Source organism: Thalia democratica, chromosome 2 (assembly GCF_965202585.1).
Source record: "Thalia democratica chromosome 2, ktThaDemo2.hap1.1, whole genome shotgun sequence".
Classification (NCBI taxonomy): domain Eukaryota; kingdom Metazoa; phylum Chordata; class Thaliacea; order Salpida; family Salpidae; genus Thalia; species Thalia democratica.
The window spans coordinates 76,044,144-76,058,614 of record NC_139166.1 but is presented as its reverse complement, the minus strand read 5'-3'; the positions used below and the strand labels follow the sequence as shown (position 1 = coordinate 76,058,614).

At 25.9% G+C, this 14,471-nt stretch overlaps 1 protein-coding gene across 1 annotated transcript in view; it reads left to right on the top strand.

The window, feature by feature from the left end:
* The window catches only part of LOC145828956 (complement factor H-like), a 43,251-nt gene that overhangs the window by 14,656 nt on the left and 14,124 nt on the right, over positions 1–14,471 (top strand). The window contains exons 10-20 of the mRNA XM_082936700.1: positions 325–522; positions 1,043–1,246; positions 1,869–2,066; positions 2,343–2,426; positions 2,649–2,837; positions 3,640–3,837; positions 4,000–4,188; positions 7,761–7,958; positions 8,121–8,309; positions 11,864–12,061; positions 12,224–12,412. Of these exons, the coding sequence (XP_082792826.1) occupies positions 325–522; positions 1,043–1,246; positions 1,869–2,066; positions 2,343–2,426; positions 2,649–2,837; positions 3,640–3,837; positions 4,000–4,188; positions 7,761–7,958; positions 8,121–8,309; positions 11,864–12,061; positions 12,224–12,412 (2,034 nt within the window). The remainder of the gene's footprint in view (positions 1–324; positions 523–1,042; positions 1,247–1,868; positions 2,067–2,342; positions 2,427–2,648; positions 2,838–3,639; positions 3,838–3,999; positions 4,189–7,760; positions 7,959–8,120; positions 8,310–11,863; positions 12,062–12,223; positions 12,413–14,471) is intronic.

Genomic DNA, 14,471 nt, shown 5'->3' with positions numbered 1-14,471 from the left:
TAACAATACTTTTGGTAAAAAGTTGGCGTGATAAAAGTTTTAGTTTTTTTTTAATAATCTAACAAGCTCTGTAAAATAACTATCTATCTTACTAGAATATTCTATTCTTCGAATTTATAATGTTATTCTTTTCAACACCAAAAAAAATCATTTTAAGTTATACACTACCTACTGCGTATTAACGATTTACCATATTGCCTATTGAGAAACTTGTTGATTTTAATTAATAAAAAATTTATTTCTATTTTGTATTTTTTTTACGTTTTGCTTAATTTTATATTTTATAGTTACAAATTATTTCTAAAAATTCTAGTATTTTTGCAGATTGTGGCCCATCACCATCAATACCAAACGCAGTAAAAACTATTAACTTAGAATATCAAGTTAATTCAGAAACAATTGAGCAAAGAGTTACTTACACTTGCAAAAATTTGTACTTTTTGGTGCCAGAGTCTGTTAACACAACTTACAACTGTGAAAATGGTGGAGAATGGAAGAAGAATAAATTTGAATGTTTAAAAAGTTGGTCTAGTTGTTTATTTTCATATAAAACTTTAATTTTTCGTTAATCTTGTTGCTAATTAAAATAACTAAATTTAACATGTTATAATCTAAAAAAATTTTAGTTTCATAAATTGTAAGTTGAAAACCTAATTGTTAACATATTATGTTTGCTTTTACTTAAGAAAATTCAAAACTAAAAATATATAATATTTTAATCAATGATTTTGAATTCCTGTTTTAGTTAACAAAAAGTTACCTTATTTAAATAACTTAATTTTTTAGTGTTCTAAGTTAATAATTTTTTTTTTATAAAAAAGTTAGACATAATAAAATAAGACATATTTTTACGATTTTTGTGGACCGATGTTTATTGTCGAATTTATCAGGCAACTATTTCTATATTTTTTTCGCACGAGGAAAAAAAAAACGCTCAAAATAGTTTGTCCAAGGACCTGGTCCACGAAGAACCTTTTGGTTATCGGGTCGTACACCACGGATACCTTTAATTATTTAGTTTTCACAGCGTTATTATATTTAGGTTGTTCTAATCTTGATGACATACGAAACGGAAAATTAAATATTCTTCACCAAAAAAGAAGCGAAGTATACGTAGATGGTGATATTTTAAGTTATACTTGTAATGATGGCTATATATTTCATGATGGAACATCAAGTGATTATGTTTACAAGTGTTTAGACAACGGATCTTACCACAACACTAGAGAACCTCTCTGCATTACAAGTTAATACACATAATGTAAAAATTTTAATTTTTTTAAAACCTAAAAAGATTTAAATTTTATTCTGTATAAATACAAATTTTCATAATCTTTGTGTAGTATCAAAGTTGATTAGGTTAAGTATATCTTTATATGTTAGACTATCACAAAGTTTTTAAGACATTAAAAATGATAATTTTATTTACTAGTGATTAAATTTCACAGCGAAAACTCATAAACAGCCTTTACTTGATTTAAGTGCAGTTTAAACTAAAGTAGGTCTTTATAGTTTAAATTCACCTAACTTTTATGGTATAATTATGCGTGTACTTGACAATTTCTATGTTCGTTGATCTGAAATAGTACTGTTAGTTGCCACAGTTTATTTTCACTATCTTGGTTTTTTTATATGAACTAATTAAGTCTTGTTTTACGATTTCGTTATTAGCTTTAACTATCCAATTTGCTAGGAAACTTTAGTTCTATAGAAGTTCTATAAATGTGTTCATATGCAGTCAAAAAAAAAGTTTATAAAGCTTGGTTTAAAGCTTTTAAAAAATAAGTTTGTACGTTTTTCAAATAGATGACTTTTTTACTTAATATATCCCTTGTATGTTAAAAAACCACAAACTAACATCATTATAGGATGTCCATCGCCTCCTGTAGGAGGTTACGTCACTTCAGATATAACATTCAGCCATAAAAAAGACGAGTTTTGGAGTGAAACTGAAGTTACCTACAAGTGTGCTCGTTCGCATAGTTTTTTGTGGGGTGAAATTAAAACAAGGATTTGTGACTTTAATGGAAGCTGGGACTTTCAAAATGCCCCTAAATGTGCCCCACGTTAGTAAAAACAAAACAACAAGCAAAGAATAAACAAAAACTATACAATTTTTATAGTTTGGTGTTAAATACTAAATTTTGAAAAATTTAAATTTAATAGTAAAACATATTTTCAAAATGTATTTACAAAAAAGTGTGAAAAAAAAAACAAAATTTTAAATAAATACCGACCGGTAGTCTTTATATAAAATATAAACTACTTGCTTAGAATATTCTTAAAACATTCAAGTCTAACTTTATTTGCAAGTGATATGACTCATATACACGTATTTTTAGTCTGCGAAGTGCCTCCATACATTCAAAACTCGTATACAACTCCAAATAAAACTGTAAGGCTTGATAATGGAAGCATGGCAGAAAGTATAGTTGATTATAGCTGTAAACCTAATTACTATCTGGTAAACGAAAATGCAAATGTTCGATTTCGTTGTGTACTAGGAGCAACGTGGGAACCTAAAGAACTAATAAGTTGCATTAGAGGTTTAAAAAATATAGTCAATTTTTTTTTCATTAATTTTGTAATTTATATGAAAGTAGTTTAAAACACATCGACTTTAAACCAACCTAAGTTTCAACATTAAGAATGCAATGAAATACCAACCATTAAAAACGCTCAAACCCCCGAAGTTTCCAATCAAAATAAAAGAGGAGAGGTTTATTTGAAAGGTACTGAACTAGTGTACAAATGTGGCAAAAATTTTACGCCGAAAAGTTCAAAATTGACATGCGGTGAAAATGGCAAATGGACCCCAGTTTTTGAGTGCTATCCAGGTGATAAGTTTTATACTTTATAATGTATGTAATGTTTTTATGTTCTTTAATCTTAAAATTCCTTTTTATGTTATTTTTTTATCATACACTGCCACCTAAATTTTTATTTCCTTAAAGTTTGAGGTAATTAAGTAAAAAAAGGCGGGGAAGAAGATATATTTATTGTGATTTCTAATTATTTACTTTTTTAGTTTGGGCGTCCCATAAGGAACCTATTATAGTCTCCGACTTCGACCGGCTATATCTCAAAAATTATTTTGAGTTTGAAAAATCTGTAAAAAGCAACTTGTAGCTTAGTTTAAACTTAACAAAATAAGATTAAATTGTGAAAAAGGTGATTTACCCCCACCCCTGTGCCCTTGATAAAATTATTTTTTCACCCTATTATTAGAAAGGTTAAATTAGTGCTTCCGTTAGTTTAATTTTTTATATATATTTGGTATATTAGTTATAATTATTTATTAATACATCAAAAGCAGTTTTATAAAACTTTAAAACAATTATTAGTAACTATTTGCCTTGTTATAAAATATAATTTAAACTTTAATTCTAATTGTTTATATTTAATTAATATATTTTGGAGTTTTAGTTTTACTTCTATTAAAGATTTATTGAATATTGAAGAATGCCTGTTACTTTAGTTAATTAGCTTTATATGAGTAAAAATGTTTTTAACTTAAAAAAAAAAAAATTAGTTTTGTTTACTTTTACAAAAACATATCAATATAGTTGTTTTGTATATTGCGCTTAGATTTAAAGTGTATCTAATTTCGATTAGAATAAAAATTAAAATTCTTTTTAGACTGTGGACCATCACCAAATATAACAAATTCTGTAAAAAGTGTGGAAAAAGTTGCAAACGTTGATTCAGATACAACAGTTGAGCAAGTTGTATCTTACACTTGCAAAGATCAGTACTTTAAAGTACCAGAGTCTGAAGACACTACCCATACTTGTGTAAATGGATCTTGGGTCAACAATAAGTTCGAATGTCTGAAAAGTAAGTTAAGTAATAAAAAACTATTTGCTACTGAATCACTTTTACTAACTACGTTTAAAAGTATTTTAATAAACTATTCTAAGATTTTTTAAAAATTTTATAACTGCAAAAGAAAATAATTCTTTTAAAATGAATTTAAATAGCTTTATAATCAATACTTAGAATGCAATGACGTACCTACTATACCAAACGCTCAATCTCACACTTTCACTAATCCAATAAGAAGTGGAGACTACTATTTAAGTGGATCTGAACTTGATTATTCATGCAGAGAATATTTCGTGCCAAGAGTTTCAAGAATGACTTGCGGTGAAAACGGTGAATGGACTCCAACTTTTGAGTGCTATCCAGGTTTCTGAATGTTACTTAAGATATATATATCCATCTTTCTAAGTTTAATTTAATTAATATTAATATAACATCTTTTTACAAAATCGTAAGACAAGAGTCATTAAATCAATTTAAATAGTTTACAACAGAAGTTATAACTTGAGTATATTTTATTACTACTTTCAAATATACTATTGTCATATAAACTGTTTTTAGTTTTTAATAAAACGACCGGACTATTTTTTATATAAGTATCGATAATTCAAAGTGACTATAAAACAATATTTCTAATTAAAATTCATTATCGTTGCTGTCAATTTGTATTTATTGTTCTAACCATAGTGTTTCATAATTCGTACTTGTAAAATTAAGATCAATTTAAATAGAATACATCATTGAACATATCACCCAGCATTTGATATAAATTTAAAGGCATAGAGGAGTGATAATACACTTTTTGACAATTTGATCTAATTTTGTCGAGTTTCAATTAAGCTACAAGTTACCTTGTACATATTGTTAAAGCTAAACATAATTTTTGAGATATAGCCGGTCAAAGTCAGAGACTATAAGAGGTTCCTTATGTGAGGTACAAACTATAAAGATACAAAAAATTTTTTATTAAAATCTACCTCATCCTATGCTTTTTGAGATATTACCTCCAACTTTTAGGAAGTGATACTTGCAATGTTTCAATATTGGAAAGACATTTACTTAAAGCTTGAGCTTATTATCTCAAAAAACGTAGGAAAAGATATATTTTTAGTTGTATCTAGTCATTTGCGGTTTTAGTTTGCGCTTCCAAAAGGAAATTTATTTTAGTCTCCAGCTTCGACCGGCTATTTCTCAAAAACTTTTTTGAGTTTTAAAAATCTGTAAAAAGCAACTTGTAGCTCAGTTAAAACTCAATGAAGTAAGAATAAATTGTGAATTTACCCCTACGCCATAAATGAAATGATTTTTTCACCCTATTATTAGAAAGGTTAAATTAGTGCTTCAGTTAGTTTTTTTTAATATATATTTTTTATGTTAGTTATAATTACTAATTATATCATCAAAGCAGTTTTTTAAAGCAGTGTTAGCGTTTTTAAACTTTGAAACAATATTTAGTAACTATTTGTTTTTTACAGAATACAATTTAAACACTAATTCTAGTTGTTTAGATTTCAAAAAATATTTAAATGTGTTTCAGTTTTGCTTTTATTAAAGATATATTGAAAATTAAAAATGGTATTTAAGGCCATATAGGGTGGTTCAACACTTTTTTTACAAAAAATAACTTTGATTTTCATATGAAAGCTTAAAGTAACAAACTACAAGCTAGTTTTTATAGATTTCAAAAATATCATTTAACTTTTGAGATATTTAATTTTTTGTAAAAAGTTTCTGATACAAACGTATGGACCGCAAGTTTTTTGAGGTCAATTTACTCGGAAATAAAAAATATCACTAAAAATCAATCTCCGCCTTCATTTTTTAAGCAATCTTCTTCAAATTTTCAGTAATTTTTCTTTATATTAAAAGAATAGAATGTTACTTATGAATTTTAGTAATTTATAAAATCAAAAACTTTATCAATTTTTTTTTTTCAAATAAAAATTTTTTACTTAAAATTTTTTATAGACCAAAGTAAAGTTTTTTTGTTATTGTATAAATATTAGACTGTGAAAGTTTGAAGAAGATCGCTTAAAAAATGTACGAAGATATATATTTTAAATAAAAAATAGTCTTTTTTCGCTGTTTCAGTTTTCCCTTCCCATAGGGAACCTATTATGCGGCCTGACTTTGACTGGTCATATCTCAAAAAATAAATCAAATTTTTTTAAAACAATAAATAGCATCTTGAAGCTCAGAAAAAAACTCTTTAAAATAAGATCAACTTGTAAAAAACATGGCCGACTCCCCTATAGCCTTAACGTAGGAAATCAGCTATTTACAGGGTTCGTGCGCGTCAGGCTAAATCAGGCTAAGTCAGACTAAATCAGTTTTTTTGAAAAAAGTTGAAAAATTTCAGGCTAAATCAGTTTTTTTATTTAATAATTTGAAAATATCAGTTCTCTCAGTTCAAATGCTTGAATGTTATGATTAAAAAAAAAAGAGAAACCTTTTTAAGATCAAATTTGGATGTAAATATATTCTAAATAAAGATTTAGTTATTAAAGACAAAATCAGTCAGAGTTTGTAAAAATAAATGCCTAAAACCTTTTGTTGAATGTCTAAAAATTTTTTAAGAATCTTCGTTATTTTGTTTTGAGTAAATATTTATACGTCATAATTATAAAAATTCATAAAAAAATACAGTTTAAACATTACAGTTTGGTTCAACAACTTAGCTGTTTATTTAAATTTGTTTACATCAGCTATGTTTTACAGAGCTTGATTGGTTGAACTGTTTTTATTTCTAATTTAAAGGCTTTATACCAAATACTTTTTAGATTAAAACTCTTTACTGCTTATTCATATATATTATTTTTTGTTTAAACTTATTAGAGATATTCACAACCCTAAAACTTAGTTTTAAGATATAAGTTCTAAGTTTTGTGGGAGTACAAATTTTAGTTACAATTAATTTTTCTTTACAAGAACAAAATATTAAACGTTTTTTTTAATTTATAAGTAAGCTTACTAAATCTGATATGAAATCAACAATCACTGTATTTATTTAGAGTTTAGGATTTATAATTATGTATCAATTTTAAGTATTAGTCAAAATACTATAATAAACATTTTTACTTATTTTAATACTCGTGTGTAAGCATTTCATTTTAAATTTTGTAAAACACGACAATGCAGCACGTCGTTTTATTATAAATCTTCTGGTTATAATGTTTTTAATTAGTACTTAATTAAATTGAACAATTGTGTTTAGTAATCTATATTCGTTTGAAATAAAAAAGTTTCTTTTATTTATCAAAAAATCTACAAATTTAAAGTATTTGTTATATTGCCTAAAGTACTTTCAAATTATTCTTCAGTAGGCAATTTTTATTTAAAACGATTTTGATAAAGACAAAAAAATCACTAAGAACAACACTCAACCAAGGGAAGATTTGAGATACTTAAAACTATAATATTCTTACTGTAATCTATATTAAAATTTTACATTAGTAAAAGATTAGATATAACACTTATTTTAAAACTTATCACTGAATTTGTTTTGTTAAGGGCATAGGGCGGTCAATCACCTTTTTTACAATTTAGTCTTATTTTATTGAGTTGTAACTAAGCTATTAGTTGCTTTTTACAAATTTTTAAAGCTCAAAATATTAATGAGATAAAGCTGGTTGAAGTCAGAAACTACAATAGTACTAATCAAGACCCCCCAATACCTAAAATGACTTCTAAAGGGGATTTTCCTTACTTTGAAAAAATGTCAGGCTAAATTAGTCTCAGTCAGGCTAAATTTAAAAAATTTTGCGCACGAACCCTGTATTTATAAAAATGTTTTCAAAGCTAAGTAAAAATTTAAGAAAAACAGAAATTTAGTTTTGTTTACTTTTACAAAAACATATCAATATAGTTGTTTTGTATATTGCGCTTAGATTTAAAGTGTATCTAATTTCGATTAGAATAAAAATTAAAATTTTTTTTAGACTGTGGACCATCACCAAATATAACGAATTCTGTAAAAAATGTGGGTAAAGTTGCAAACGTTGATTCAGATACAACAGTTGAGCAAGTTGTATCTTACACTTGCAAAGATCAGTACTTTAAAGTACCAGAGTCTGAAGACACGACCCATACTTGTGTAAATGGATCTTGGGTCAACAATAAGTTCGAATGTCTGAAAAGTAAGTTAAGTAATAAAAAACTATTTGCTACAGAATCACTTTTACTTTCTGCGTTTAAAAGTATTTTAATAAACTATTCTAAGATTTTTTAAAAATTTTATAACTGCAAAAGAAAATAATTCTTTTAAAATGAATTTAAATAGCTTTATAATCAATACTTAGAATGCAATGACGTACCAACTGTACCAAACACTCAATCTCACACTATCACTAATCCAATAAAAAGTGGAGACTACTATTTAAGTGGATCTGAGCTTCAGTATTCATGCAGTAAAAGTTTCTTGCCAAGAGTTTCAAGAATGACTTGTGGTGAAAACGGTGAATGGACTCCAACTTTTGAGTGCTATCCAGGTTTCTGAATGTTACTTAAGATATATATATCCATCTTTCTAAGTTTAATTTAATTAATATTAATATAACATCTTTTTACAAAATCGTAAGACAAGAGTCATTAAATCAATTTAAATAGTTTACAACAGAAGTAACTTTATAACTTGAGTATATTTTATTACTACTTTCAAATATACTATTGTCATTTAAACTGTTTTTATTTTTTAATAAAATGACCGGACTATTTTTATATAGGTATCGATGATTCAAAATGACTATAAAACAATATTTCTAAATAAAATTCATTATTGTTGCTGTCAATTTGTATTTATTGTTCTAACCATAGTGTTTCATAATTCGTACTTGCAAAATTAAGATCAATTTAAATAGAATACATCATTGAACATATCACCCAGAATTTGATATAAATTTAAAGGCATAGAGGAGTGATAATACACTTTTTGACAATTTGATCTAATTTTGTCGAGTTTCAATTAAGCTACAAGTTACCTTGTACATATTGTTAAAGCTAAACATAATTTTTGAGATATAGCCGGTCAAAGTCAGAGACTATAAGAGGTTCCTTATGTGAGGCAAAAAACTATAAAGATACAAAAAAATTTCATTAAAAATCTACCTCCTCCTATGCTTTTGAGATAATTACCTCCAACTTTTAGGAAGTGATCCTTGCAATGTTTTAATATTGGAAAGACATTTACTTAAAGCTTGAGGTTATTATCTCAAAAAACGTAGGAAAAGATATATTTTTAGTTGTATCTAGTCATTTGCGGTTTTAGTTTGCGCTTCCAAAAGGAAACCTATTTTAGTCTCCAGCTTCGACCGGCTATTTCTCAAAAACTTTTTTGAGTTTTAAAAATCTGTAAAAAGCAACTTGTAGCTCAGTTAAAACTCAATGAAGTAAGAATAAATTGTGAATTTACCCCTACGCCATAAATGAAATGATTTTTTCACCTTATTATTAGAAAGGTTAAATTAGTGCTTCAGTTAGTTTTTTTAATATATATTTTTTATGTTAGTTATAATTACTAATTATATCATCAAAGCAGTTTTTTAAAGCAGTGTTAGCGTTTTTAAACTTTGAAACAATATTTAGTAACTATTTTTTTTTTACAGAATACATTTTAAACACTAATTCTAGTTGTTTAGATTTCAAAAAATATTTAAATGTGTTTCAGTTTTGCTTTTATTAAAGATTTATTGAAAATTAAAAATGGTATTTAAGGCCATATAGGGTGGTTCAACACTTTTTTTACAAAAAATAACTTTGATTTTCATATGAAAGCTTAAAGTAACAAACTACAAGCTAGTTTTTATAGATTTCAAAAATATCATTTAACTTTTGAGATATTTAATTTTTTGTAAAAAGTTTCTGATACAAACGTATGGACCGCAAGTTTTTTGAGGTCAATTTACTCGGAAATAAAAAATATCACTAAAAATCAATCTCCGCCTTCATTTTTTAAGCAATCTTCTTCAAATTTTCAGTAATTTTTCTTTATATTAAAAGAATAGAATGTTACTTATGAATTTTAGTAATTTATAAAATCAAAAACTTTATCAATTTTTTTTTTTCAAATAAAAATTTTTTACTTAAAATTTTTTATAGACCAAAGTAAAGTTTTTTTGTTATTGTATAAATATTAGACTGTGAAAGTTTGAAGAAGATCGCTTAAAAAATGTACGAAGATATATATTTTAAATAAAAAATAGTCTTTTTTCGCTGTTTCAGTTTTCCCTTCCCATAGGGAACCTATTATGCGGCCTGACTTTGACTGGTCATATCTCAAAAAATAAATCAAATTTTTTTAAAACAAAAAATAGCATCTTGAAGCTCAGAAAAAAACTCTTTAAAATAAGATCAACTTGTAAAAAACATGGCCGACTCCCCTATGGCCTTAACGTAAGAAATCAGCTATTTACAGGGTTCGTGCGCGTCAGACTAAATCAGTTTTTTGAAAAAAGTTGAAAAATTTCAGGCTAAATCAGTTTTTTTATTTAATAATTTGAAAATATCAGTTCTCTCAGTTCAAATGCTTGAATGTTATGATTAAAAAAAAAGAGAAACCTTTTTAAGATCAAATTTGGATGTAAATATATTCTAAATAAAGATTTAGTTATTAAAGACAAAATCAGTCAGAGTTTGTAAAAATAAATGCCTAAAACCTTTTGTTGAATGTCTAAAAATTTTTTAAGAATCTTCGTTATTTTGTTTTGAGTAAATATTTATACGTCATAATTATAAAAATTCATAAAAAAATACAGTTTAAACATTACAGTTTGGTTCAACAACTTAGCTGTTTATTTAAATTTGTTTACATCAGCTATGTTTTACAGAGCTTGATTGGTTGAACTGTTTTTATTTCTAATTTAAAGGCTTTATACCAAATACTTTTTAGATTAAAACTCTTTACTGCTTATTCATATATATTATTTTTTGTTTAAACTTATTAGAGATATTCACAACCCTAAAACTTAGTTTTAAGATATAAGTTCTAAGTTTTGTGGGAGTACAAATTTTAGTTACAATTAATTTTTCTTTACAAGAACAAAATATTAAACGTTTTTTTTAATTTATAAGTAAGCTTACTAAATCTGATATGAAATCAACAATCACTGTATTTATTTAGAGTTTAGGATTTATAATTATGTATCAATTTTAAGTATTAGTCAAAATACTATAATAAACATTTTTACTTATTTTAATACTTGTGTGTAAGCATTTCATTTTAAATTTTGTAAAACACGACAATGCAGCACGTCGTTTTATTATAAATCTTCTGGTTATAATGTTTTTAATTAGTACTTAATTAAATTGAACAATTGTGTTTAGTAATCTATATTCGTTTGAAATAAAAAAGTTTCTTTTATTTATCAAAAAATCTACAAATTTAAAGTATTTGTTATATTGCCTAAAGTACTTTCAAATTATTCTTCAGTAGGCAATTTTTATTTAAAACGATTTTGATAAAGACAAAAAAATCACTAAGAACAACACTCAACCAAGGGAAGATTTGAGATACTTAAAACTATAATATTCTTACTGTAATCTATATTAAAATTTTACATTAGTAAAAGATTAGATATAACACTTATTTTAAAACTTATCACTGAATTTGTTTTGTTAAGGGCATAGGGCGGTCAATCACCTTTTTTACAATTTAGTCTTATTTTATTGAGTTGTAACTAAGCTATTAGTTGCTTTTTACAAATTTTTAAAGCTCAAAATATTAATGAGATAAAGCTGGTTGAAGTCAGAAACTACAATAGTACTAATCAAGACCCCCCAATACCTAAAATGACTTCTAAAGGGGATTTTCCTTACTTTGAAAAAATGTCAGGCTAAATTAGTCTCAGTCAGGCTAAATTTAAAAAATTTTGCGCACGAACCCTGTATTTATAAAAATGTTTTCAAAGCTAAGTAAAAATTTGAGAAAAACAGAAATTTAGTTTTGTTTACTTTTACAAAAACATATCAATATAGTTGTTTTGTATATTGCGCTTAGATTTAAAGTGTATCTAATTTCGATTAGAATAAAAATTAAAATTCTTTTTAGACTGTGGACCATCACCAAATATAACAAATTCTGTAAAAAGTGTGGAAAAAGTTGTTAACGTTGATTCAGATACAACAGTTGAGCAAGTTGTATCTTACACTTGCAAAGATCAGTACTTTAAAGTACCAGAGTCTGAAGACACTACCCATACTTGTGTAAATGGATCTTGGGTCAACAATAAGTTCGAATGTCTGAAAAGTAAGTTAAGTGATAAAAAACTATTTGCTACTGAATCACTTTTACTAACTACGTTTAAAAGTATTTTAATAAACTATTCTAAGATTTTTTAAAAATTTTATAACTGCAAAAGAAAATAATTCTTTTAAAATGAATTTAAATAGCTTTATAATCAATACTTAGAATGCAATGACGTACCTACTATACCAAACGCTCAATCTCACACTTTCACTAATCCAATAAGAAGTGGAGACTACTATTTAAGTGGATCTGAACTTGATTATTCATGCAGAGAATATTTCGTGCCAAGAGTTTCAATAATGACTTGCGGTGAAAACGGTGAATGGACTCCAACTTTTGAGTGCTATCCAGGTTTCTGAATGTTACTTAAGATATATATATCCATCTTTCTAAGTTTAATTTAATTAATATTAATATAACATCTTTTTACAAAATCGTAAGACAAGAGTCATTAAATCAATTTAAATAGTTTACAACAGAAGTAACTTTATAACTTGAGTATATTTTATTACTACTTTCAAATATACTATTGTCATTTAAACTGTTTTTATTTTTTAATAAAACGACCGGACTATTTTTATATAGGTATCGATGATTCAAAATGACTATAAAACAATATTTCTAAATAAAATTCATTATTGTTGCTGTCAATTTGTATTTATTGTTCTAACCATAGTGTTTCATAATTCGTACTTGCAAAATTAAGATCAATTTAAATAGAATACATCATTGAACATATCACCCAGAATTTGATATAAATTTAAAGGCATAGAGGAGTGATAATACACTTTTTGACAATTTGATCTAATTTTGTCGAGTTTCAATTAAGCTACAAGTTACCTTGTACATATTGTTAAAGCTAAACATAATTTTTGAGATATAGCCGGTCAAAGTCAGAGACTATAAGAGGTTCCTTATGTGAGGCACAAACTATAAAGATACAAAAAAATTTCATTAAAAATCTACCTCATCCTATGCTTTTTGAGATATTACCTCCAACTTTTAGGAAGTGATCCTTGCAATGTTTCAATATTGGAAAGACATTTACTTAAAGCTTGAGCTTATTATCTCAAAAAACGTAGGAAAAGATATATTTTTAGTTGTATCTAGTCATTTGCGGTTTTAGTTTGCGCTTCCAAAAGGAAACCTATTTTAGTCTCCAGCTTCGACCGGCTATTTCTCAAAAACTTTTTTGAGTTTTAAAAATCTGTAAAAAGCAACTTGTAGCTCAGTTAAAACTCAATGAAGTAAGAATAAATTGTGAATTCACCCCTACGCCATAAATGAAATGATTTTTGCACCCTATTATTAGAAAGGTTAAATTAGTGCTTCAGTTAGTTTTTTTTAATATATTTTTATTATGTTAGTTATAATTACTAATTATATCATCAAAGCAGTTTTTTTAAAGCAGTGTTAGCGTTTTTAAACTTTGAAACAACATTTAGTAACTATTTGTTTTTTACAGAATACAATTTAAACACTAATTCTAGTTGTTTAGATTTCAAAAAATATTTAAATGTGTTTCAGTTTTGCTTTTATTAAAGATTTATTGAAAATTAAAAATGGTATTTAAGGCCATATAGGGTGGTTCAACACTTTTTTTACAAAAAATAACTTTGATTTTCATATGAAAGCTTAAAGTAACAAACTACAAGCTAGTTTTTATAGATTTCAAAAATATCATTTAACTTTTGAGATATTTAATTTTTTGTAAAAAGTTTCTGATACAAACGTATGGACCGCAAGTTTTTTGAGATCAATTTTCTCGGAAATTTAAAATATCACTAAAAATCAATCTCCGCCTTCATTTTTTAAGCAATCTTCTTCAATTTTTTTAGTAATTTTTCTTTATACTAAAAGAATAGAATGTTACTTATGAATTTAAGTAATTTAAAAAACAAAAACTTAGTGAATATTTTTTTGTTCAAATAAAAAATTTTTACTTAAAACTTTTTATAGACCAAAGTAAAGTTTTTTGTTATTGTATAAATATTAGACTGTGAAAGTTTGAAGAAGATCGCTTAAAAAATGTACGAAGATATATATTTTAAATAAAATAGTCTGTTTTAGCTGTTTCAGTTTTCCCTTCCCATAGGGAACCTATTATGCGGCCTGACTTTGACTGGTCATATCTCAAAAAATAAATCAAATTTTTTTAAAACAAAAAATAGCATCTTGAAGCTCAGAAAAAAACTCTTTAAAATAAGATCAACTTGTAAAAAACATGGCCGACTCCCCTATGGCCTTAACGTAAGAAATCAGCTATTTACAAGGTTCGTGCGCGTCAGACTAAATCAGTTTTTTGAAAAAAGTTGAAAAATTTCAGGCTAAATCAGTTTTTTTATTTAATAATTTGAAAATATCAGTTCTCTCAGTTCAAATGCTTGAATGTTATGATTAAAAAAAAAGA